This window comes from Haemaphysalis longicornis, unplaced genomic scaffold, assembly GCF_048455015.1.
Source record: "Haemaphysalis longicornis isolate Haplotype H1 unplaced genomic scaffold, Haemaphysalis longicornis Haplotype H1 scaffold_174, whole genome shotgun sequence".
Taxonomy (NCBI): Eukaryota; Metazoa; Arthropoda; class Arachnida; order Ixodida; family Ixodidae; genus Haemaphysalis; species Haemaphysalis longicornis.
The window spans coordinates 102641-129207 of NW_027526279.1; the positions used below are offsets into that span (position 1 = coordinate 102641).

At 48.0% G+C, this 26567-nt stretch overlaps 1 protein-coding gene across 1 annotated transcript in view; it reads right to left on the reverse strand.

The window, feature by feature from the left end:
* Positions 1 to 26567, reverse strand: part of LOC144166515 (cytochrome P450 2G1-like) — a 50710-nt gene that overhangs the window by 5794 nt on the left and 18349 nt on the right. The window contains exons 3-7 of the mRNA XM_077696023.1: positions 25381 to 25505; positions 20085 to 20191; positions 15494 to 15798; positions 12121 to 12236; positions 2032 to 2290 (exon numbers count right to left, since the gene is read on the reverse strand). Coding sequence (XP_077552149.1) covers positions 2032 to 2290; positions 12121 to 12236; positions 15494 to 15798; positions 20085 to 20191; positions 25381 to 25505 — 912 coding nt within the window. The remainder of the gene's footprint in view (positions 1 to 2031; positions 2291 to 12120; positions 12237 to 15493; positions 15799 to 20084; positions 20192 to 25380; positions 25506 to 26567) is intronic.

The following is a 26567-nucleotide window of genomic DNA, read 5'->3' on the forward strand; positions in this document are numbered from 1 at the left end:
TGGGCGCAAGTTCGAAGTTAAGAAGCAGAACTTGTTTAAATGTGGCACCGGCGATCGTATCTTAGTTGACATTATGCAGCATCGAAACCATGATGTCGCATCTGGTAGATATGCGGAAGACTTAAAAAAAAGGGAAAGAGAATAGGCAACGTCCGGAATAACCACAGAGCAAACTCAATGCGGCTTGGTGGGTGAGCTAGTACCGGTGGATGCAAAGAAATGAATGCCTGGCCGCTAGCTTACACATAGATGGTCACACGTACTGTCATGGACAAAGGAAACACGATCACGAAAAAATGAACCGGAACACACAAATAGCGTGAGTTCGTCAATGCAGGTGAACTTAATTGACGTGCGACCTAAAACAGTGACGAAGTCGGGAAATGTAGCTTTCCAAAAACGCATTTTCACAAGCCATGTCATTAAGAATGTGCCCATGCCTTGTATCTTCCTGTCTAAACCACTAACTTACACAGCTGAACGAAGATATTACTCAGACATGGAAGCTTCTTCTTTGCGCGTGATTCGAAGACGAATGCCTGGCAATATTTAAAAACCGGGCCTAGTCCACTATCGTGAAACATGGGGAAGGGCGAAGCATGCAGGTATAAGTGTATCCTTGGCTCCTTAGCATTTTTGCCTACGGAGATGAAACCGTTGGGGGGTTGAGGTGTACAGCTTTTCTGTAAATATTTCGTGTCTTTGAAACACGAAGCGTGGTAGCACGAGGTGTCGGAAAACGAGAGAGAGAGAGAGAGAGAGAGAGAGAGAGAGAGAGAGAGAGAGAGAGAGAGAGAGAGAGAGAGAGAGAGAGAGAGAGAGAGAGAGTTCTTTAATGTGTTCTGGAGAGGTCAGCTCTGCTAGCGGCAGTGCTTGCTCCGCCAGATGGAGGTGATTACAATGCAGTGAAGTGAGTGTGAGAGATCGGGAAGGCAACAATTAGAGAGAATTAAAAGTTAAATAAAAAATGGCACGCTATGAAATGAAAGGAAAAAAAAACTCCAAATAAAGTTAAGTAAAAAAATAGAGCGAATGGAGCCCAGGAAGCGCAGAGCGCCTAACAACGAAAAGGAGTCAAAGCGTACATGACGACGCAAACGTGTACAGATGTTGCCATGCGCACAATGGAAGAATTACAAAGTTTTGCCTCGTCCGGAATCTCGCAAAAAACGCAAAAGAATTTTGTCCCTAAAGGTGAGTCATTGTTGTTGGCCAAAGTCCAAGAAAGTGACACAACTGAAGGCTTGCTCCACGTCGTACACGAGACAGGCAGCTAGCAGAACCGACCGACTCTGATAATGGGGAGAAGAAGCAGAACCGACCGACTCTGAGTCCGCCATCGAATCTTCACGGGGACAGCCAATATGCACAACCACCGGCTGTGTCTGCATCCCGACTCCTACAGGCAGCGCGCCAGGAGCAATTTTCGTCGACATGACGTGAGGTAGAACATGCTGCGTCAAACCTGCAGGAGGCTGCGTAGAGTACCCGACTTAGGCAGAGTTATGACCGCTAAGCCTAGTGCACCAGGAGCAGTCCCGGTAGGCAGGCCGAGAAGCGACCCAGGCGGTGGGCCCGCTGGCCCCGGAGAGCCCGCGGGCAGCATAACAGGCGACAAGTGGTTTCCTGTCTAACAGCGCAATCCTTTAACAATCGCAATAATAAACTCAGAGAGCAGCGCAGCGGACGAATCGTGTCCCCGTGCGTCTTTTTAGAGTGCGCGTTTTTGACCACGGAGATGAAGCGTTCTAGCGCGAAACGTTGGAAAACGAGTGTCCCAGTGTTTTAGTACACGACTACACGAGGCGACGTCAGGAGATGCCGACAGCCCGAGGCTTTAAGGTGCTTCGCCCCTAGCATTCTAATTGCGCGGCGCCCTTTTAGAACTCCGCAAACAGCATTTTTCAATTTTACGTTTGTGGTTTATGTTTTAGTGTTCGCATTTCATTTGTCCGTGGCTGCACACGGGCGCGCAAGTTCAGGCGCACAGTACTAGCGACTAGAAATATTCAGAACAAATTCCATGCTCACTCTCTTGCTGCTCCAGTGGGAAAGCGTCTCTTCCAGCGTTCCAGCTCCCACACGCACGCCATCGTGAAAGGAGTGCGCTTTCGGTCATCCCATGTCGGTAATTGCTGCCTCCCGACCGCCTCGTCTATCTCTCTGCGCACTATGGCCTGGATCCCGTCCTCGTGCATAGCCAAGAGGACGAAGAGGCATTCCATGGAGGTGCTTACAGAAGTCGTGCCAGCAGCGATGAACGAGGCCATGTTTCCTATCAAGTAGCGGTCTGGAGAAATTTGACAGACGTTAGGTTATGGCCCTCAGCCGGCCATTCCAAGAGAGAGAGAGTAGAAGATCACTGAAAGGAGAAAAGTTCGGCCTGAGAGACTCATCTTAGGCCTGCTACTTCCCAATGGGGCAAGAGTAGGGGGGAACTGGGCACCGAAACAGACTACCACAGTTCAATTCACATCACATAATCATCGTACACATAAAGTAGTAGAAACAAAATGTAAGAATTTGTTCAGCTGTCTGGAATTTCGCAACCTAGTGCCGAGTATCCAGAGAGGATTCGGCAAGTTACATAAGCAACGCTCTGACCACGAGTGTTGACCACGGGTGCAAAATCTTTCATTCGGACAGAGGGTGAGTGTCCAAGCGTAGTAACGCTGGCTCAAGATCCTTTCGTTCGCTACTATAATCGGGGAAAACACTAAGGAAATTGTTATTAGTCTCTGGACAACTACACAGAAGGCAGTCCGGACAGCCTGGCATTCCAAAACAAATACTACGCTGCCGGGCCGACAAGTGTGCTGTTAACACGGGAAAAATAATTTTCGATTTGGTCATTTTTATATAGTGCCATGCCAAGCACATTGTACGTTGAACTGCGGCTACCGGTGGTTGATGCTAGAACTGAAAGTGTCACGCTAGCCTAACTCCGGGACGGCGCATAGCCCCCTTCCTCGGTCTGCTGAGCACCAACATTTGCACGAGCGACTTACAAATCAGGAAATACGGGACGCTTCAAGAAACACGCTTCACGATTTGCCCGCGAAACCGTCAGACGTAAGGTAATAGTACTTTCGCAGTACCAGGAATATGAGGACGCCTAAGCACTTGTTATGATTTAGATATATGAAAGTTGAATGCAAAATCATGAAGGGACACTTAAAGTTATTCGGTATATATCCGTAGAATATCATGTCGCGAAGACTACGAGTCTAGTTTTTTTATTAACGCAGAAAGTGCCAAAAGGGTGATACAGGTATCGTCATCCCTTAAATTTTCTCGCAGTACCATTTATGACATGAAAAATCGCGAATTCACCGTGAAAGGGAGGGGTGGAGGTCGCCTCCACCAACCTAACAAACATTGATGCAGCAGGGCTATGTAAATATGTAATGAATGTATGAGGTCACTTACTGGTTATGCGGTGTTTAAAGGAATGAACCTCAGCTAGAAAACATTCGATAGGATGAGCCGAGGCGGCAAACATTACGTCAGTTTCGATTTCATTGAAATCGAAACTGACATATGCAATGCGTACAACGCAGTCACAAGATGCATGCATGAGGCTGCACGCGAGAGCCTACTGTACCTATATATATATATATATATATATATATATATATATATATATATATATATATATGTATATATATATATATATATATATATATATATATATATATATATATATATATAAGAATCGGCAGTCAAGAAAACCTCGGAAAGCAAAGGGGAGGATGCAGTTAGTCAAGATAAAGAATTGAGAAAATAAGAAACTTCACTTTCTTATTTTCTAAGAGAATGCCACTTTCTTATTTTCTAAATTCTTTATCTTGACCAACTACATCCTCACCTTTGCTTTCCAAGGTTTTCTTGACTGCCAATTCTTATTTCTGTCTTATTTCTTCGAGCCTCTCATTTCCTATATATATATATTGTGAGACCCAGTGACTACACTCCCAGTACTTTGGGTTATGTTACCGGCGCTTCTCCGTAATCATCCACTATCATCAGTGCTAGCCCCGATGGGCTCGGCATCATCATCACCTGTAAATAATCATCATCACCGCTTGACCTTCTTCCTTGGCCCGAGCGTTGGAATAAACGGCCACGCCAACCGTCGTCTCTCAAGTGGTGGAGCGTGCGTCTTGACTCCTCGTCCTCCATCTCTGAGTGCACCCCTGGAGCTCCGTTCGGGTCGTCGCTTGCTGCGAGACGCCATGCCTATGACAGCGGAACGTGCCACCGGAACCGGCAGCGGTACCGGCAGCGGAACCGGCAGCGGAACCGGTGGGGCGGGCTCAGCAGCCGTCCCACCGTACTTCGTCACCAGCCGCCAGCGGGATCCACCGATGTTCGCTGGTCTTCGTAATGAGGACGTTGACGAGTGGCTTGAGTCCTTCGAACGCGTCAGCGCTTTCAACAGGTGGGACGACCGCGCGAAGCTTGAAAACGTCTCGTGGTCCCTGGACGAAGTGGCCAAAACGTGGTTCCGGAACAATGTGCACCGCATTGATGACTGGAACGATTTCACCACGCAGCTGCGCCAGATTTTTGGCTCTTCCTCGGCCTGCTCAGACATCGCGAAAAAGAAGCTGGAGGGACGATTCCAACATCCTTGTGAGACGTACACGTCGTACATTGAAGATGTTGTGGCCCTGTGCCGAAAGTTCAACAAAGACATGACGGAGGCTAATCGCGTGCTCCACATCTTGAAAGGGATTGGCCAGTTCGCCTTTAATGCCCTGGCCCTTCAGAATCCGACTACCGTTTCGGATGTGAGGACAACGTGCCAACGCCTGGACGACCTTCAGTCGCTCCGTCTCCAGCAGGGTACCGTGGCCCGGAACAGCGGCGATGAGGACCTCCGAGCTCTGATACGCGAACTGATTCGGGAAGAACTTGACGGCCGCACCTCTGTGCACGTCTCTTCTACCACTCCCTACTCGGCTACACCTAACCTGCGAGAGATCATTAGAGAGGAGCTTGCCGCGTGTACTCACGGAAGACTTCCCGCAGATCTTACCCCTCCTCCAGTCACGCCATCATATTCTGAAGTGGCTGGCAGGCCTCCTCTGTCCGTGGCAGGCGTCCCCGCCCAACCAGTTCCAGGCTATGTGGCAGCGGTCAACCCGGTCCCTGGGCCGCAGCGTTACTATCCAGCATGGCGACCGCAGCGCCCTCAGCCCTCTTTCAACCGGCCGGTGTGTTTCTACTGTGGAATTCGCGGGCACGTTTCGCGGTTCTGGAGGAGGCGTTTAATTGATGAGCGACGTGGCTACGACACGTACGAACGTGACCGACCAAACCTTCGTTACGGCTACCGCCAGAGGGGTTACCCATCTCCGCCACGGCGGTCCTCTCCTCCTGCCACTTCCGAGTCCCCAACCAATTCTCGTGCGTCGCGACGTCGTTCCCTATCACCATTTCGACGATCTGTGTCTCCGCTTCGCCCTGCCGTGCATGACCCCACCCACCTCTCGGAAAACTAAGTCATGCAGTTTTTGGAGGGGAAACTGCATCTATCGGTACATTAGCAACTCCTCCAGAACACCCATCGAACTTGTTGTTAGTATCAGTTGAAGGTAACGATATCGGAGCTTTGGTGGACACTGGAGCAAGTATTTCTATTATTCGAGCTGACTTTTGTAAGAGACTACGAAAGGTAAAAACCCCATACAGTGTCCATTTATTACGTGGTGCGAACGACACGTCCATCCAACCTTCTGCCTTCTGCACGGTACGCGTTTCTGTCAACGGGCTGTGTCATCACATTCAGTGTGCGGTGATCTCGGAGTGCCCCTATAAGCTTATTCTTTGTTGGGACTTTCTTTCGTCGACTTACGCTGTTATTTGTTGCCGCACTCCTGCTATTAGCATCACAGACGTTCATCACTCAGCTGTCCCGGAAACAAGTACGCCTCGTCTAGTGCTACGTACCGATCACGTTGTGCCCGCCCGCCAAGAGCACATTCTTTCAGTTTCCGCTGACAAAATCGTTGACGGCGATGTGCTGTCCAATCCGTGCGGCCGCCTCCTTTCACGAGGTCTTGCAGTAGCCGCTTGTCTGGTACGATTTTCCCGAGGGCGCGCCTTTATCCCTGTGCGTAATACGACCTCCGAAGCGGTTCTGCTCCCGCAAGGCTGTGCGATTGCTTCTGTTTCTGCCGACGACGTGTCCATGCTTCCGTGTGGTACTCTTTCCACAGGCAGTGGGCCTTCCACGACCGTTTCCTCTACGTCGTCTCTTGCGGTCACCATCGGTCCAGACCTTACCCCATCACAGAAATCCTCAGTACTGGAACTTTTACACAAGCACCGTGCCTCGTTCGACACCCATTCAAAGTTCCTTCATCGCACCCCTGCAGCTACGCATCGCATCAAAACTGATGGATCAACTATTGTTCACCGCCGCCCGTACCGAGTCTCCCCATCAGAACGGCAAGTAATTGAGGAGAACGTGAACGACATGCTGCAGCGCAACGTTATTCGGCCCTCATCCAGTCCTTGGTCTTCCCCAGTCGTCCTGGTGGAGAAAAAGGATGGTTCCGTGCGTTTTTGTGTAGATTATCGGGCCCTCAACAAAATTACCCAAAAAGATGTGTATCCTATGCCCCAGATCGACGACGCCCTGGACTGCCTTCAAGGAGCCGAATACTTTTCGAGCCTTGACTTGCGTTCTGGTTACTGGCAGATACCGACGCACGAGTCCGACAAGAAAAAGACGGCGTTTGCTACTCCCGACGGCCTATATGAATTTAATGTCATGCCGTTCGGCTTGTGCAATGCCCCGGCAACTTTTGAGCGGATGATGGACTCAGTGCTCAGAGGACTAAAATGGAAGACCTGTTTCTGCTATCTTGACAACGTGGTTGTCTTTTCCTGGACATTTTCTGAGCATCTCCAACGCTTGGACGAAGTGCTTATGTGCATCTCCAATGCTGGACTTCAGCTCAACTAAAAAAAATGTCGGTTTGCGACCAAAACTATCAAGGTACTCGGCCATGTCGTTAGCAAGGACGGGATACGACCCGACCCCGACAAAATCGCTGCCGTTGTCGGATTTCCGCGTCCATGCCAACAAAAAGATCTGCGCAGTTTTCACGGGTTGGCCTCGTATTTCCGTCGATTTGTCCGGAACTTTGCCACCATTGCGGCCCCCCTCAACCAGCTCCTACAGTCCGGCGTAGCTTACGTTTGGTCGAATGAGTGCCAACAAGCCTTTGAGGCATTGAAAGCCGCCTTAAAGGGAAGGTGAAGCGGTTTTAGAATTAAAAGAAAAGTTGACTAGCAGCAAGTACACATTGAATAGTTCATGTGTACGAAATATTTTCGCAATACATGCAATAGAAGCGGCGCAATGAGCAAACAAAAATGGCCCGATGCCCCGCCCCCATCTCGCCGCGCGATGCCGGAAGACCGAAGAGCGCGGGCGAAAACCGGCTGAAAAACGTCATACCTGGACTTCCGGCCGGATCGGCCGCCTCGGCCATGCTCTTTTCGCCGTGTTTCCTTGTGAATGATACTTGTTGTTGTTGTGGTTGATAGCACTCATTTGTACAATTTTCGTGTTCAAAAAGTATGCACGAACGCCAAATGAGGCATACGTTATCATGTCGTATTCCTTAACAGAATAATGCCACGCCGGGATGCTTGATAACATTCGGAAGCGACAGCCGAGGTGGCTGTGCTTGATGACAGAGAATATACTACACTACGTTAAATACTTTGGAAACCGCTCCAATGCGTTTTTTTTTTGATACGACGGACGTGAATGTTCACATTAGATTCTAGATTTAGGAAGGGTGGGGAATACTGTTGTACTTTGGCCGGGGATGTTTCGTTCCATTCCAGAAACCAAGTCACATTTGTTCAAGAAATACTTGTTTCGTTAAACGCGTCGGTTTTCTTTCCCTATGGGCTCAGGACAGTGTTCAAAAAAACAATTTTTTGGCGAAACTAAAATAAGGGGTCAATCCTTATGGAAGTTCTCTCCCGGCTAAGAGGTAAACAGTATTCCTACAAAGTAAAAGAACCAAGACAAGCAGATTACTTATTTTGCAAGTATACATGTCACGATAAGGTGATGTTTGTCTGGAATTAAAAAAAAACACCACTCCGAACCACCACCGAGCCATAATTTGTGTTGACTGCGGGGGCCTAATTTTTTGCCCAAGATTCCGTGTGGCTGCATATTATAAATTGGCAAGCACTTGTTGTCACTGAACCTCAAGTGTGCTCCAGTGATAGTCGATGATATATATAATGATGATACTAAAAAAATTAGAAGCGAAGAGTAAATATACGGCCTCTGTCCGACTAGCGCGGTAAATGCTTAAATCTAGAAATGCTGAAACACGCCAACGATTCATTATCACAAACGTTTGGTGATTGTTACCTAAAGTAACGTAACTACAACGTAACTGCCTTGTCCGACTGGTCTGTTAATTATAACGAAATGGCCGTAATATTGTAGCAGAATGCGCAACGCACAAGCGAAAATCAAGTCTACTACAGCCAATAATGCTGAGCAGCCACTAGTATGTTGCAGTGTTTTCAGAATAAATGCATGTGAAGCAGTAAGACGCCACTCATCGAAGTGCAGCTAGCAATCGCGGAGGCGCCCTAGCGCCGCTGCCGAAATGGCGCGCTCGTGTGGGTCTGTGTACGGGGATGCGTAACGGGGCTGGGGTGGGCGACAACGTACAAAGGAAATGCGGAAGCAGAGTCTGCTTGTTGGTTTATGCGTTTACCAGCAAGATGTGTCTCGCATATACGTTTACAGCGCATGAACGTTATTTTTTCGCGCAGTGCATGTACGTGCTTTTCGCTGGTAGATTGTTTATAAAACGCCCATTAATCTTCGGCATAAATGGTTTTGTGTATAACAAGAAACAGTTAAGGCAGTACCTAATATTAACATAAGGTATAAAATCCCCCTATGCTGGTTGCCCAATTCAAAAATATTTTGATGGAACCCACTAGTCGACGTCACAGTCACTGCTTTGGGGTTCTCTGTCGTGTAAAGCAAATTTAAGCTCCAAGATAATTGAACCAACAGCACGGGAAATTATAAAACAAACATCTAGTCATGTGCGAAAATTAAACTGCAAGCTAAATTGCCCCAAAGGCAACCGTGCGATCGTTCGCAATGCTTCCGACAACCCGCGCGGCCGAAGGGTGTCCTCCTTTGACGTCATGACGGGCGCAACCAATCAGGGGCGTCAAAAGACGAAAAGCGCGCGTCTTTCAAACGGAGCCGCGCTTTTTGCAAGATAAATGCCACTTGGACTCATGTACGATGAATTTCAATGTGATATTCGGAATCGGCGCGCAAGAAACTATACAACTGTTAATCTAACTCAAATTTTTTGGAAAGCGCTTCAGCTTCCCTTTAACGTCTAGCCCGGTACTCTGCCACTTTGATGAAAGCAAGCCCGCTATCCTCCACACAGACGCAAGTGGCCACGGAATCGGCGCTGTTCTCCTTCAAAGTGATGCTCAGCTCCGGGAGAGGGTCGTTTCCTATGCTAGTCGTTCGTTGACACCCGCCGAGAAGAATTACTCTATTACAGAACAGGAATGCCTTGCCATCGTTTGGGCTGTTCAAAAATTCCGGCCTTACCTCCATGGCCGTCACTTTACAGTGGTCACAGATCACCATGCACTATGCTGGTTATCTTCCATGAAAAACTTGTCTGGGAGCCTTGGTCGCTGGGTTCTCCGCCTCCAACAATATGATTTTTCCGTGACGTATAAGTCCGGAAAGAACCATACGGACGCAGACGCTCTGTCTCGTTGCCCATTGTATTCTCCGTCGACTGCTCTCCAGGAAAGCCTCGACCACGATGTCCCTTTGGCACCCATCACTTTCCCTAGCTCTGCTGGACACGGTGACTTGCCCTCGCTACAGCGAGCAGACGCATACTGCCGCCCCATCATGGACTACCTCGACGGTCGTGTGCCACCTCCGACCAGCCGCGCACGTCGCCAACTCGCCAAGTTTCAACTCCTCCATGGTGTCCTTTACCGCCAAAATTACCATCCCAATGGCAACAAATGGGTCCCTGTAGTACCTGGTCCACTTCGACGTCGTATCCTCGAAGAATATCACGATGCGGCAACCGCTGGGCACCTTGGCGTCGCAAAAACATACGAGCGAATACGTAGCCGCTACTTTTGGCCTGGCCTCTCTGCAGCTATGGCCAAGTACGTCCGCTCGTGCGCCTCTTGCGAGCACCGCAAACGTTCGACTACTCCTCCGACCGGACTACTGCAGCCTCTTCCTTGTCCTTCGGCTCCCTTTGGTATACCGTGGGCATCGACTTGTATGGACCGCTACCTGCGACCGAATGTGGGTACCGATGGATAGTTACGGCCGTAGATCATTTGACTAGGTACGCCAAAACTGCGCCTATTCGCTCTGGCACAGCCGCAGAAGTGGCAGACTTCATCCTGCACAACATTATTTTGCGCCATGGAGCTCCACGCGTCCTTCTGAGCGACCGCGGCAGGGTTTTTCTCTCAACCGTTGTTGAAGAGCTTCTGCGTGCTTCGAACACGGCCCACAAAACAACGTCCAGCTACCATCCCCAGACGAATGGTCTGACTGAGCGATTTCATAGAACAGTGTCGGACATGCTCTCCATGTATATTAGTCCTGATCATCGCAACTGGAACGTTATCCTACCCTTTGTAACCTTCGCTTACAACTCCGCAAAGCAAAATACTACCGGCTATTCACCGTTCTTTCTCGTCTTTGGCCGCTCCCCATCGATTACTTTTGAATCCAGTTTTTTCTACGATCCTGTCGCCTCTGTTGCACCATCGCATGAGCAGTACGTTTCGCGGCTCGCCCACTGTCGAGACCTCGCGCGACGTCGAACAGAAATTCGGCAGCACGAACGGAAAACCCGCTACGACGAGAAGCATCGCTCTGTGCGGTTCCGGCCCGGGGATGAAGTGCTGCTATGGACACCCGTTCGCGTCCCCGGACTGTGCGAGAAGTTCCTCCACCGTTTTCTTGGCCCATACCAAAGCTTAGAAAAGACTTCTCCTGTCAATTATCGCATCACGCCGGTAACTCCGCCTACAGACCGCCGTCGCCGTGGTACTGAAATCGTTCATGTATCCCGGCTGAAGCCTTTCAACCGCCGTGCCACCGACTGACTCGCGGCCAGGAGGCCGCTTCCGCTCGCGGAGGGGAAATTATGTGAGACCCAGTGACTACACTCCCAGTACTTTGGGTTATGTTACCGGCGCTTCTCCGTAATCATCCACTATCATCAGTGCTAGCCCCGATGGGCTCGGCATCATCATCACCTGTAAATAATCATCATCACCGCTTGACCTTCTTCCTTGGCCCGAGCGTTGGAATAAACGGCCACGCCAACCGTCGTCTCTGAATATATATATATATATATATATATATATATATATATATATATATATATATATACAACAGTTGACGGAAAATTAAGACATTATTAAACCAATTGACTTGAAACGAGACGGCCTTTAACTTTTTTGATCAACGGGGCACTTTCAACTCCTGTTACTGGATGCTAGCACCGCACGGCAATTTTTGGGAAAGCTTTGCTGACGTCACCACGTCCTGCCGCTGAAGAGCGGGGCTAAGTGGCCGATTTTTCTGTGTGCCGTCACACTCAAGCGGCGTTAAAAATACCATTTCTCATTGGCTACGACGAAAGGGAAAGCCGGTGAGAACAAGCTTTCAGGAAGATGGCGACGATGCAGTACAGTCGGACTGGTCTCGCTCTGGGCGCTTTGTGAAATGCTTTGAAATGTCATGATAAAATGAAAGAAAATGGCAGAAAGACTCATTTCTCAGCAATCAAGGCATCGTTGGCCGTCGAACAAACGTCTAGAGAGCTAGAAACACATGATATTTTAGTTTAAAAATTGCTCAACCATCTCGGACTTCAAATAAGCGCAGTTGTCTCAGCCTTTAGTGTCCCTTTACCATGGAGAGCCGTACCAACATTTTGCAGTCACAAATTTTTTTGTTCGGTAAATCTTGAGGTGGAGTAGTTTAAAACTTCATATGTTTTACAGTAGGATGCCTGTAAGAAGCGTACCACTCACATTGGAACTTAGGGCTGGGGTCTTTTCTGGCCTCTTCAATTTTTTTCAAGTATCCGCCCACAAAGCTTTGGTCCTTGTTTTCTTCCAGTCTTCCCTTGTAGTTCTGTATTAATTGCCTTTGACGCAATTGTTTAACAAAGACAGGTTTTTTGTTATTGATAACACAAGAACTTATAGTCAGTTTAAGGTTCGTGCATGACATCAATCGATCAGGAGCACATTGAAGAGCGAGACAGGAAATGTGGTGCGATTTTGTTTCAAAACGAAAAAAAGGCATTTGAAGAAACAAGCCCGCTTCGATTAGCTGAAGAAGTAGCTTTCAGCGCTAAAGTTTTATAGGAATGAGTAAACCACAAAATGTAAAAGGTTTTATAACTTAAACAACGCTTATCGTGCCTTCGTGGCATGTTTGCAGACAGAAAAAGGAGTAAATGAAGCCATCAGGCAGCAAGGAAATAAAGGCATGGTACAAATGTTATAACCTCTCCCATTAATCTGCAATTATTCCGGTCCTGTGCTAATTAATGAGATTAATGGGAGAGGCATTTGCCCTGCAGTGGGCGTAGATAGGCTGGTGGTGGTGGGGGTGGTGGTGATGATGGTGATGATGATGGCCAATGTTCTATGAATATTACTTTGAAAACGACGAAACAAAGCCGGTAGTATAACGCTATAGCCAAAACAGAAATAGCTTGCCATGCTTAGCTGCTCTCGTTTTATCGCTTAGCCGCGGCATTCATTGTGTCCAATCCTGATTTGGTACCCGCCGCGGTGGCTCAGTGGCTAAGGCGTTGCGCTGCTGAGCACAAGGTCGCGGGTTCGATTCCCGGCCGCGGCGGCCGCTTTTCTGTTGGAGGCGAAAAGCAAAAACGCCCGTGTGTACGAGATTTCGGCGCACGTTAAAGATCCCCAAATGGTCAAAATTAATCCGGAGCCCTCCAATACGGCGCGCCTCATCGCCTGCGTTGCGTCGGCGCGTTAAATCAATCAATCAATCAATCAATCAATCCTGTTTTGGTGATCATCCCTAACCTCTGTTTGCGTGAACGTCGAAGTATTTTGCTTTTACAGCATCAGTAAAAATGTGTCGACGAAACTGCTGCACTGAGGAACTGCATTCAGTGTCGTACGTTAGTTTGTGTTTGCCGCCTTACCAATTATCTTCAATAAAACTTCACTCCACTTGTAAGTAAGATTTACTGTACAGCTGCAAAATATTTAAAATAATAAATTAACTTCCTGTATTTGCAGGCGTTTTGCTTTTCACTATAGAGAAAAATTTCCACTGTGCACTGGGCGCCGCCATTTTTTAACGACCGGTGCGCCATCTGGCGGGCATTTCTTGGGGACTGCGTTGCGAGCAGACGACGCCGCAGTCACACGCTGTTGGTCCGTGCCGTGCGTGGATATTAGAAGTCCCAGCGGCATCAAAAATCGGTAAGTGTCATTTATTCGGCATGTCAGCAGTGTGAAGTTTAACAGTGCTTTAAGAAGAACGCTCAAAGCGTCCGAAAGCTGTCAAGTTTGCCCATAAATTCCGTTCTCAACCCGCTAAGGCGGCGTGCCACCCTAGCACGTTTGTCCTCACGGGGGTTGCCTGTGAGGCTACGTTTCGCCGTGCCAGCAGGACGCCCCACTTTTTATCACCAGTTGATGTTTATTTTCTTAGTTCTGGGCAGGTTGCTGTCGTTGCCTTTATTTTTAATGTAAAGAATCTACCCGCCCGGGCGTCACTACGCCGTTGTTGGCTGCAACAACAACCAGCGTAAGCGGAAAGCGCTCACACAAGAAACGTGCGAACCACGACAAAAGAAGTGTCTGCATGTGCAGACGCCAAAACGCCAAACTAAAACTCTCTAATAAACGTTTCTCCCTTCCAATTAGTTTGTTGGCGCGTTCCCGTATTCCGGGCTCTCGGTACGGGCAGCGACACGCGCGATCACTCGGCCACTGTTTCGTCCCCCACCCCCGCCAAGGCGACGCACTCCGACGCCAAACGAATTAACGTACACTTCGTAACTTTGGAGAGTAAAACCTGAACCGACACTTTATTGCGTCTCGCCATTCGTTCCCCTGATCCCTAAATAGCCTCGCGGTTTCCGTAACTCTACTGACCAGAACACAGCCGCGCCTCGCACGCTCTAATGCTCTAATTACCTTAGTTAACTCGAAAAGAGCCATTCCGGCGGTATCACAAGAGAAAGGCAGAAAAATCCCATTCTGAAGCGACAATCGCAGCTCGCCTCGGGGTCTTCTCCAAGCGTTAAGCACAAAGCACAAAGACAAGTGAGAACGGCCTCGGCGGCTGCTCTTTGCGCATCATGTGACCACCTGGCCGTCATAAAAAACAACGAAACAAGTTGAAGATCAACGATAAATGAGCTGCCGGCGATCTTCACTAACTAATCGAGGCGCTCTAACTTATCAGCCTGTCTTCCGTCCAACCCACTCTCAAACGCAGACTATATGCCTTCCTCAAACACTGGGAAAAGAGCAAACGGATTGTGGGCTTCGCGACAGCTTTCACTGCGGAAGAAAGCGTACCCCTACTCTTGAACAAGCGTACGGCAGACACTTGAAACACAACACACGAATAAATCTTAAACAGACCGCGGGCAACAAGACCCGCATAACAGAGCTGAAACGCACGTTGTACATACCACCACAAATCAATGGCAGGGAAAATAGCCAGATATAGCAACAAAACAACTCGCCCTTACAAAAATCAACACCACGAAAGTTTGCAAAGTCATATTCACCAAAATCGCGTTTGAGCAAGGAAAAGGCTTTGTAACAGAACACAGATTAATATAAGAATAAACACATATGTACCAGCTTACTACACTAACGGCAAAACTCTTCCCCTGTACCCAAGAGGCTACAAATGTCAATAACCTTCCATGCGTACGCACGATACAAAAGGTGGCCATTGCAAAACACTAACAGGCAGTCCAGACGTCTCTGTCACATCACTCCGTATATTATGTGCCAAACTCACATTCCCAAAGAATTCTTCAGCAAAATAAACGATACAAACACACACGCGCCTCGCAGCAGGCATTAAAAAAAATTGTGGCAGACACAAAGGGAACCATGATCAATGTTACACAAAAGAACTACTCAATGCTTAAAGTTTGTGAGTACAAAGTAATCAACAGATCAACAAAATGAACGTAAAATTAATAACAGATAATAATTATTCTGCAATAAAATTAAATGAATTGTTGAATCCATGTTAGTCCTGGATAAATTGTCTACTTCCGAGTTTACTAGAAAAGAGTGGTAGCTCATGAATGTGACCTATATATTGATAAGTTTTGCAAATAGGCTAAACAATGTCTAAATTAATGGCACATATGAGCACTGTACTTACCCAAGGAAGTCATACAGCTCTTTCGTTGCCGCTTCAAGTCGACTTTTGCGAGTAAACGGCAAGAGCTGCAGCAATGCCCTTATGACGCCAGGCACAAATTGGACAATGCCGTCATTCAGCATGGCGATCTGAACTCTGTTGACAACGTGCAAGAGCTGCGTTTGCGCGTCGCTTTCGTCGGGGAAACCCGAACCGATGAAGAACTTGAGTATGTTGTTCAAAGCGGTTCTCATTAAAAGGCTTCCCACGCTTAAAGGCGCACCTCTAGCCTCTTCGAGTTCAGCCGCGGTGCGGCGAAATTCAGTCTGCAATAAAAGACAAACAAGAGGGGAACAAAGGCCCCGGTTAACGTGGAATTTGGAGAAAAGTACTTTCGAAACAAAACGCTTAAGGTTAGCTAAAATATTGACGTATTCCTGGAAGGACCCCATGCCCCATGAGAGAGAGAGAGAGAGAGAGAGAGAGAGAGAGAGAGAGAGAGAGAGAGAGAGAGAGAGAGAGAGAGAGAGAGAGAGAGAGAGAGAGAGAGAGAGAGAGAGAGAGAGAGAGAGAGAGAGAGAGAGAGCCGTTCCACTTCGGGGAGGTGGATGACCAGCAAAGCTGGTTAGCCCACGTCACAGAGGTGACAAAAACTTTAAATGAAAGGTACGAAAACCTGTTATTTTTCACGAGGGGTGGCGGTGGTCATGCTTGAGAAATATACATACATACTCGCACACACGTTTGTTGTGACTGTATTAATCTTAAAAATGGTGTCTGTTCACGATAACCGATCTGCTCAAAGTGCATGTTCAATTGGAGAGACGTATAAAGTTGAGGTCTAAGCCATGTTTGATCTTCCAAATACTGCGCAATATTAACTGATCCACTAAGGATGCATATCCAAGTGAAGCGACCTATAACGCTGACGTGTAAATCATGTTTTCATTATGCAAATGGTGCCTAATCTATCCAAGTTGTACATCCAAGTGATGAGACGTATACTGCATTTGCACGATTCTAACGTGCCCCGTATTGTAACGCGCAGGAACGTTTACTTAGGAAAATTCGACAAATATTTTGACCCCGATTCTAGCGCACAGATCTAATCGAAATGTGACCGCGTGCCTGGCAGGAGGCATTATATTTGAGCGAAAATTTCTCAGGCTTCATAAACTTTCTCATCAAGCTCCTTCTGGCCTATATACTTCAGAGGGGAACGTTGAAAGCATTGAAGCACATTCACCTTTATAATTTCGGACATTACGGGTCATGAATTCCTTCGTCGCTCCTTCACTAACTCCACATGGGAGTCTTCAAGTTCTTAAAAACGTCCGTGTTTGGAGCCAGCAAATACTTTACTCGAAGGATTGCATGAAAATGTGGCAATCCCTTAACTACTCCAATCGTATGTCCTGGACGCCTATAGTGTGCGGGATGCCGTTCGGTTCTCCTCGCTCTTGGTAAGTAAAATACCTTGTCCTTGAATTGAGCGTTAGAGTAGCACCTTTTCGGAGCCACAGCAACTGAAAAGCGGTGCTATTAGCAGCAGTAGTAGAAACCTGTGTAACACCTGGCTAGGGCTAAGGTACGCTGTAAAGTGTTCTTTAAAGACGTCACGATGACGGAATGTTTTAGATCGAATTGGGTTGGATTTCGAAAAGAGATAGTGGCTATGGCGATACTGAAAGCCGCCTTTGCCGTCGATTTCGCTTGAGAGCCCGATTCTAAATGGCAGACAAATTTGAAGGATGCATTTAGCGCAAAAACGGTGCATGTTATAATTGTGCAAATACGGTATTTACTGGGAATTTCGTATTCTCCTTGGCTGTGCGCGGGAGGAGATGTTTTCAATGAAGGATTTCCTGTATTCCAAGGCTGTCGCGTATTCGTCGCTATATGTGAACCTGTTCTTTCTGGCGTTCGGAGAGAATGTTCAATGGCCTTTTCCTCTGCGTTTTGTGACAAGTTGTAGGAGAGGCTCTTGAGTGCATCTTCTTCTGTTTTTCCAGCACAGAGGACGCAAAATGGTTGCTTAAAGTGCGAAGGGTGACATTCTGTTTACACCCTGTAAATTGTGTCTTGACAATGCTTATATTACGTGTTGCCAAAAGACCGCCGCATGTCCCGCGGACCCTGTTGACATCGGCATGAGCCAAGGCATCCTAGCGAGTCTTTCATTCTTTCCCACGAGCCCGAGAACTCACAATAACACAGTTATCCTGACAAAACTAAGAGCTCCGGCCATTCGTCTACCTTAGAGGTCTGATTCCCCCCAGCCGCTCATGGCAGGCCGCCTCATTTTCCCTACACAAGTTCCTTAAAGGGACACTCAAGACAAAACCGAAGTAGTTCTAGGTAGATAGACTGGCGACACCAGAAAACGAATATACCAGTCCCTGAAGCGGTACATTCAAAACAATCTCGGAATAAAAAAAATTGCTCCAATCCACGCTGTGAAGGGGGTTGGACAGCAAAGCTTTAAACGACACCCACAATAATTGCCCATACGACGTCACTTGAATTCACACACGTGGCTCTCCAAAGAGTGAAACGAGAGATTCTGCAGCGGTTACTTGAAATTTGCGGGGGCAGCGTTCGGAACGCAGCAGCGTCGGCCACGGCCGTGCTAGAGCGGAAGACGCCGCCGCCGTAGCCCGGCCGTGAGTCGAGAGAAAGAAAACGGAGAGGAGCGTCTTTCAACGGGTGAGACAGCGGAACCTAGCCATCCTGAGGTGCTACCTTGGGGCTACACAACCGCGCGACACAACGCAGACACCGAAACAATTCGCATATGAGGCTAGTGATTCCCATTTATACCGATTTAAACTTGTTAGTTTAGTAAGTTTGAGAATTGCGAGAAAGCTGAGGGAGCTTTTATAATCGCTATTTTTCAGAACCAGTTGCTACTTTCACTTTTAAAGCTACGCTTTCTAGCTCTACCAGCCAATGGTTCTTTCGTGGCGTGCGGGACAACAAACTCCCAAAGCGGCGGAGGCGGCGGCGGGAGGAGGGGAGAGGCGGAGGGTTTAACTGACGGATCACACTAGAGATGGCGCAGCGAATTTACCCAGCGTTCCCCGCGCGGAAGTGCCTGCTCGCTGGCAGTGGCGTCGGCGCTGAGGCTTTGTTGTCTGATTTAGCGACGGTTGTTTCGGGCCTGTTTTGACGCAGCTTCGCGCCCATTGCGGGGTGCCTTTGCACGGCTTGATTAAATTGTTCGACATCACCTCCAGGCTAACCCGCACCGGAAGGAATTAAGTGGTCGTACGGCAAATATACGTTAATGATTGGTTTGCAGGGCGGGAAAACAAAATGTACAAACCACATACAGACATCTGGCCGCCAGAGAAACGATCCCTTTTGCGCACTGCTTGCCACGAATGGTACTCCGTTTTCTAAATTGGTGAATACCAATTCGGTTGGGTTTTAAGAGGTATTACAAAAAGCGAACGTAGCAACTGGTTCTGATAAATAGCGATTGTAAAAGTTTCCTCAGCTTTCTCGCAATTGTCAAACTTACTAAACTAACTAGTTTAAATCGGTATAAATGGCAGTCACTAAGCTGAGATGCCGAATGGTTTCGCTGTCTGCACATGTGTCGCGCTGTGGTGTAGCCCCAAGCTAGCACACCAGGATGCCTAGGTTCCGCTGTCTCACCCTGCGAAAGACGCTGCTCTCCGTTTTCTTTCTCCCGACTCATGGCCGGGCTACAGCGGCGGCGTCCGCCGCTCTAGCCCGGCTGTGGTCAACGCTGCTGCTGCGTTCGGGATGCCGCCCCCGCGAATTCCGGGTGAAACGGCTGGTAGAATCTCTAGTTTCTCTCTTTCTGGAGCTACGTGTGTGAATTCAAACGACGTCGCATGGGCAATTGTTGTGGGTGTCGTTTAAAGCTTTGCTTTCCAACCCCCTTCACAGCGTGGATTGGAGCCAACTTTCTTGTAATACCTCTTAAAGCACAGCCGAATTGGTATTCACCAATTTAGAAAACGGAGTCCCATTCGTGGCAAGCAGTGCGCAAAAGGCAGCGTTTCTCTAGCGGACAGATGTCTGTATGTGGTTTGTACATTTTGTTTTCCCGCCCTGCAAACCAATCTTTAACGCATGTTTGCCGTACGACCACTTAATTCCGTCGTCGGTGCGGGTTACCCTGGAGGTGCTGTCGAACAAGTTAATCAAGCCGTGCAAAGGCACCCCGCAATGGGCGCGACGCTGCACCAAAACAGGCCCAAAACAACCGTCGCTAAATCAGACGACAACTTAAGCCGCACCGCCGACGTCGCTGCCGGCGAGCAGGCACTTCCGCACGGGGAATGCTGGGTAAATTCGCCGCTACATCTCTAGTGCGCTCCGTGAGTTAAACCCTTCGTCCCCCCTCCTCCCCCCTCCTCCGCCTCTACCGCGTTGGGAGTTTGTTGTCCCCCACGCCACGAAAGAACCGTTGTCTGATTGAGCTAGAAATCTTTTCTTTAAAACACTCTTGCCCCTAAGGTTTTATTAAAATCCGAACTTAGTTTTCGCAGCAAGCGTTAGGCGAGCATGGCCGATGGTGGTAAATGTCGAATGATAGTTACTTTCTGTATGTTGCGTTTGTTCTGCGAAGATTTCTTACCATCATGTGTTCCTCCATTGACGTCTTAGCAAATCCTAAATCGTGCAGCATGGTCATGCAGAACCTTTTATTAGCAGCCCACACTTCCCCGTTGAAGGTTGCCAATCCTGAAAACGTGCGACAGAAAGACGCAAACCCGTTTACACTCTTTGCTTTCATATGTGATAGCAACAAAATACGGTTTGTAACAGCGATGTGGTCTGGGACCTAAAGTTTCTACGAGAGAAAGAAACAAAGAGAGAGAGAGAGAGAGAGAGAGAGAGAGAGAGAGAGAGAGAGAGAGAGAGAGAGAGAGAGAGAGAGAGAGAGATAACTTTATTCGCTCACGGGTAGAGCGTTGTGCTCGTCCTGCCGTGTTAGCCAGGATATCTGGGTTCCTGGTGGCTTCTTTGGTCATCTGGACAATGCGCGGGTGCATTAGGTCGTCGGAGCTCTTCCACTCCTCTACGCGTTTGATGTTTTTAGGGCAGTGCGGGGGTATTCTGGCATTTCCACATAATGTGTGCGAGGCCCGCGCGATGGCCGCAGTGTTTCATTTATCTGGGGCACCGGATTCGGGTAGGTATTTTTTTGTAGTTGATTCCATGCCTTGGCCTGTGCAGCGTTGATCGTGCGGTCAGCAGCTGAAAGTTCGCACCTGCTAAGTTTGTAAAAGCTTGTTATATCTTTGTATCAGTTTATGGTGTCTAACTTCTTCGAGTGCAATGTTGATTTCGCAAGCAGCTGTGCGGGCCTGTCGGTTGCCCCGTAACCCTTGGTGTGCAGGAAGGAGTCCGGACTAGTTTAGTAGTCCCACGTTTCCACGAAAGCCGTCGCCGTTACTCGCTTCGCATGTTTTTTCAAAGCCGAAAGCAAGAAAAGTTCCCCGGGACACATACGTCTACAACCTTGTGCGCATTAAAGGAGGAAGCCTAGCGATCCTTATTAACAATTTCTCTACTGTTATGTCGCATCTGCGTCGCTCTCTTCGCTTTAGTTTCTTTGTCAATTGGCGCGAATGACTTCGAACGGCTTCTTTCTTTTCCTTTGCTACACCGTGTTTGCGTCTCTTTCTCCGCTTTCGTTACTTGACTCGGCCAACTCGATCCTCCGGACACACGTTATAAAATTGCCAATTAATGGTGTAAAAGCGGCCCAAGCGCGGGAATTGTGAATGTATCGTGCGCTACGACCTACCAGTCTGAACAATTATCCAACATTGAAGCATGGATAAAAAATTATGCACCCCTCCATCTAACTACAACGATGGCTGAACGCGAAGCTTCCGCGTGACGGTTTCCTTGGTTGGCCAGTCCCACACTGCGAGTAAGTGGTACCCTGGAGGTACGCACCTCTTTTATAGAATAGCCAGTGCGGAAAGCATGCTTTGCAATTCGTCCCCCGAGTTACTTAACAAGGCAGGGTCCTCAGCAAATCTTAGGTTACTGAGGTATTCTCTATTAACCCTTACTCCCACCTGTTCCCAATGCAACGTTCTGAATACTTCTTGTAAACATGCTGTGAATAACATTGGATATATTGTGTCGCCTTGTCTGACGCCCTTCCTTACAGGTATTTTACTACTCCCCTTATGGAGGATGATGGTATCTATGAACCCATTATAGATATCGTCCAGTATACTTGCATAATGTTCATCTACCCCCTGGTTCCGTAATGCCTGAATGACTGTTGATGTTTCCACCGAGTCAAATGCTTTCTCATAATGTATGAAGGCTATATATAGGGGTTCAGTATACTCAGCGCACTTCTCTATCAACTGATTGATCGTGTGAATATGGTCCATTGTTGAATAGCCTTTACGGAACCCTGGTTGTTCTTTAGGTTGACTGAAATCTAAGGTTGCAGAAATTCTGTTAGCGATTACCTTGGTAAGCACCTTGTAGACGACTGGCAGTAAGCTGATCAGCCTGTAATTTTTCAAGTTCTTCATGTCACCTTTCTTATGGATTAGGATGATGTTCGCGTTCTTCCAAGATTCCGGTACACTTGCGGTCATTAGCCATTGCGTATACAGGTTTGCCAGTTTTTCAAGTACAATTTCACCGCCATCCTTCAAGAGGTCTGCCGTTATCTGATACTGACCAGGTGCTTTGGCCCCTTTCATTTATTTCAAAGCCTTCCTTACTTCTTCGGTCGTTACTGGTGGGATGTCTACCTCATCTGAACTTCTTTCTCGTTTGGCATTATCCTGGATGTCCCGGCTACTGTACAGATCCCTATAGAACTCCTCGGCTACTGCGACTATTTTATCCCTATTTGTGATGACATTGCCTTGCTTGTCTTTAAGTGCACACATCTGATTTTTCCCCACGCCAAGACGCCTCTTCACTGCTTTCAGGCTACCTCCGTTCTTTACGGCGTATTCGATCCTCTCCATAATATACTTCCCTATGTCAGCTGTCTTACACCTATTGATTAACTTCGAAAGCTCCACTAGTTCTATTCTGTCAGCTGGGGTGGAGATTGTCATGGTTTGCCGTTTCCTAATTAAATCTTTCGTCTCCTGGGAAGGTTTATCAGTATCCTGTCTAGCCATCGTGCCCCCGACTTCCACTGCACACTCCGTGGTAATGCGTGTAAGGTGGTAGCTGGCTTCCTGTGTCGTAAACTCTGCTTCCTCGGTAAGAGCTAAATATCGGTTCTGCAGCGCGATCCTGAATTCTTCTAGTTTACGTCTTACTATTAGCTCATTTATCGGCTTCTTTCGTACTAGTTTGTTGCGGTCCCTCCTCAAATCTAGCCTAATTGGAGATCTTACCATACGGTGGTCACTACACCTTACCCTTCCGAGCACTTCCACATCCTTCACGACGCCAGGGTTATTGCATAATAATGAGGTCTATTTGATTTTTATGCTCCCCATTCGGGCTCCTCCACGTCCACTTACGGCTCTCCCGTTTGCAGAAGAAGGTATTCATTATGCGTAGGTTATTCCGTTCTGCGAACTCGACTAGTAGGTACCCCTGCTATTTCTACAGCCCAGACCATAGTTCCCAACTGCCTTGTCTCCAGCCTGGTTCTTGCCTATTTTAGCATTGAAGTCCCCCATAACTACGGTATACTGTGTTTTTACTTTAGCCATTGCCGATTCCACATCTTCATAGAAGCGTTCCACTACCTGGTCGTCGTGGATGGATGTGGCCGCGTAGCCCTGTACCACCTTCAGTTTGTACCTCTTATTAAGCCTAATTACAACACGTGCTGCCCTTTCGTTAATGGTTTAGTATTCTTCTATGTTGCCAGCTAGCTTTTATTGACTAGAAATCACACTCCTAGTTCTCTTCTGTCCACTAGACCACGGTAACATAGGACGTGTCCATTTTTCAGCTCCGTAAAGGCTTCACCTCTCCTCCTAACCTCACTAAGCCGTATGACATCCCATTTAATGCACTTTAATTTCTCGAACAAGAATATTAAAGGATATCTATAATGGGTCTACAGCTACCATCATCCTCCATAGGGAGAGCAGTAAAATACCTATAAGGAAGGGTGTCAGACAAGGAGACACAATCTCTCCAATGTTATTCACAGCATGCTTACAAGAAGTATTCAGAACGTTGGATTGGGAACAGGTGGGAGTAAGGGTTAATGGAGAATACCTCAGTAACCTCCGATTTGCTGATGACGTTGCCTTGCTAAGTAACTCGGGGGACGAATTGCAAAGCATGCTTTCCGCACTGGGCGAACAGAGTAGAACCGTGGGCCTGAAAATTAATATGCAGAAAACTAAAGTAATGATCAATAACCTAGGGACAGCACAGCAGTTTGAGATAGATGGCGAGGCAGTGGAAGTGGTAAGCGAATATATATACTTAGGCCAAGTTGTGACCCCAGATCCCAACCATGAGGCGGAGATAATTAGAAGGATCAGAATGGGGTGGAGTGCATATGGCAGACATTCTCAGATAATGAATAGCAGCCTACCATTGTCGCTGAAGAAGAAAGTGTATGACAGCTGCATCTTACTGGTACTCACCTACGGGGCAGAAACTTGGAGGCTCACTAAGAGTGTTCAACTTAAATTGAGAACGACTCAGCGGGCAATGGAACGGAAAATGATAGGTGTAACATTAAGGGACAAGAAGAGAGCGGAGTGGGTCAGGGAGCAAACTGGTGTTAAAGACATATTAGTAGAAATTAAGAAGAAGAAATGGACGTGGGCAGGGCATGTAATGCGAAGGCAAGATAACCGCTGGCCATTAAGGGCAACAGAGTGGATCCCTAGAGAAGGCAAGCGTTGCAGGGGGCGGTAGAAAGTTAGATGGGCAGATGAGATCAAGAAGTTTGCGGGGATAAATTGGTCACAGTTGGCACAGGACCGAGGTAATTTGGGAATAATGGGAGATGCCTTTGCCCTGCAGTGGGCGTAGATAGGCTGGTGATGATGATGATGATGAATTCCTCGAACAACACCTCTAGACTCGCTTCACTAGATAAAGTTCTCGTGTAAAACGTTGCCAAGTTCACATTCCAAAGGCGGCCTGTGTGGGTACACATATTCTTAGCACCCTCTACTGCGTCACAGGTCTGACCGCCGCCGTGGTCAGTTGCTTCGCAGGCACTGGAGACTGAGGGCCGTGGGTTAATTGGCGTATTCATGGTAGGTTGTGGCCTACACCAGGGTGGCCAATCCTGCTCTGGGAAGGGAGTGCGTTACCGGCAATGGTCGCCGGGATCAGGCCGCACCCCCAGGCCCATTCTGCAATTCCATCAATATGCAGATTTTTGTTATTTTTATTTTTTTTAATCCGGTGGGAATTGTCCGGTACCGGGATTTGAGCTACGGTCCTTCTGCACACGAGGCGGATGCTCTACTTCTACGCCACCGCTGCCAATACATGCATACATACATACATACATACATACATACATACATACATACATACATACATACATAAATACATACACACATACATACATTTGTTTCCTTCACTGGGTTCCTTACGTTAGTGTGCCCTCTACGAGCTAGGTAGAACACGTCTGCCCTGCCCGTAGCCCATACCCTGCGAAGCCATACCCCTTATGTAACGTGGTAATAGAAGCATTTAGCAAATCATGAAAATGTTCTTCATGATGTATTCCACCGAAGTCGTTTACGGTAATATAAAGAGAGTACTAATTGCTACTTGCGTTAGCCCGTCACAGACTATACGTCACTTGTAGAAAACTGGGGCATTTTTGAGATCACGGGCGACTACAACTCCAATTATTCGTAACATCGTCAGGTTTACTTTAGTAAAGTTTAGTTTTTGTCTCAAACTTGTGACAATGCATGATTGAACGTTTCAGCGCATACCTGGGAAGGTGTTGCGTCCTGGATCAAAGCACTCTGGTCGTTTTAGCACCTCGTCCTTCTTGTAAAAGTCCTTTACGCTTCTGATGTCGTTGAGGACCACGATATGTTTGAAATTAAGCTTCAGCCTGTTCGAGAATCGAGAGAAAACATTGAATTCGTCGCATTATGTGGCACATGCGAGCTGGATACCGATGTAGGAAAAGTATTCAATGAATTGGCGAGAGTTACTTTTTCGGGCTGAGCAGCTTGTTATTCTGTAGATAGAGCTTACAATGATAACTGTGCACACTCACACGAACGCAGGAAACAATTTCCACAATATGGGATCTAGCACACAGAAATTGTGCAAAGGATAGCTAAGAATTTTTTGATGCGAAGAGAACGCGAAAGCGTTTCTATCGACTAGGTTCTTCATCGTCGACAAGTCTTCTGCCAATGGTGATGCTAAGCCTACAACATCGACATCGGACTCGGTGCAGGTACCTGAAAGACCACTGTTACCGTGACACCGTCTCCAGGAAATTTGAAGTAAACTGAACTGCGGGTGAAAGCGCTCTCTTTGTGTAGATGTTGCGTCGCTGGACACGAGCTGTGTTTTATTTAATTCCCGCGCTTTGACATCCTTTACCATTACCGCAGGTATAAACTCTGCTACTGCCCTACTCACCAGTCACTCAGCCTCCCAGATGCACTCATGTGACGATGACCTCAAACCTGTACCTTTACAATACCCCTGTCCTCCACCACATATCTCTTTCAACGTACCCACACAACTGCCCTGCTGTCGACGTACCGGGACCCACGTACCACCTCGTATGGGAACCCAGGCGGCACAGAAAGTGTGCCCCAAGACCGGCCCGTCTATGGCCGCTTTCTGGCATGTCCGGCCAGCATCCAGGTTCTGGCAGCCACTGATCATGCGTTGAACGGCCAGCATTCGGCAACCAGCGCTTCGGTATTTTTCCGTCCGCCCGTGTACGGACGCACAACGGCAGCTAACCGGCTGCCAGATATTCAGTTCTCTTACGGCTGCCGATGTTGAGAAAGAGAACGGCCGAAGTACGGCCTTAGGGCATCCGTTTTTTTTTTCGGGAAGCGGTAATCGGCCGAAGCACGGCAAGCGACCGGCCACAGAATATGCGTATTCTTGCGGCAGTTGGTGTTCGAAAGGAGACCGGCAGGAGCGC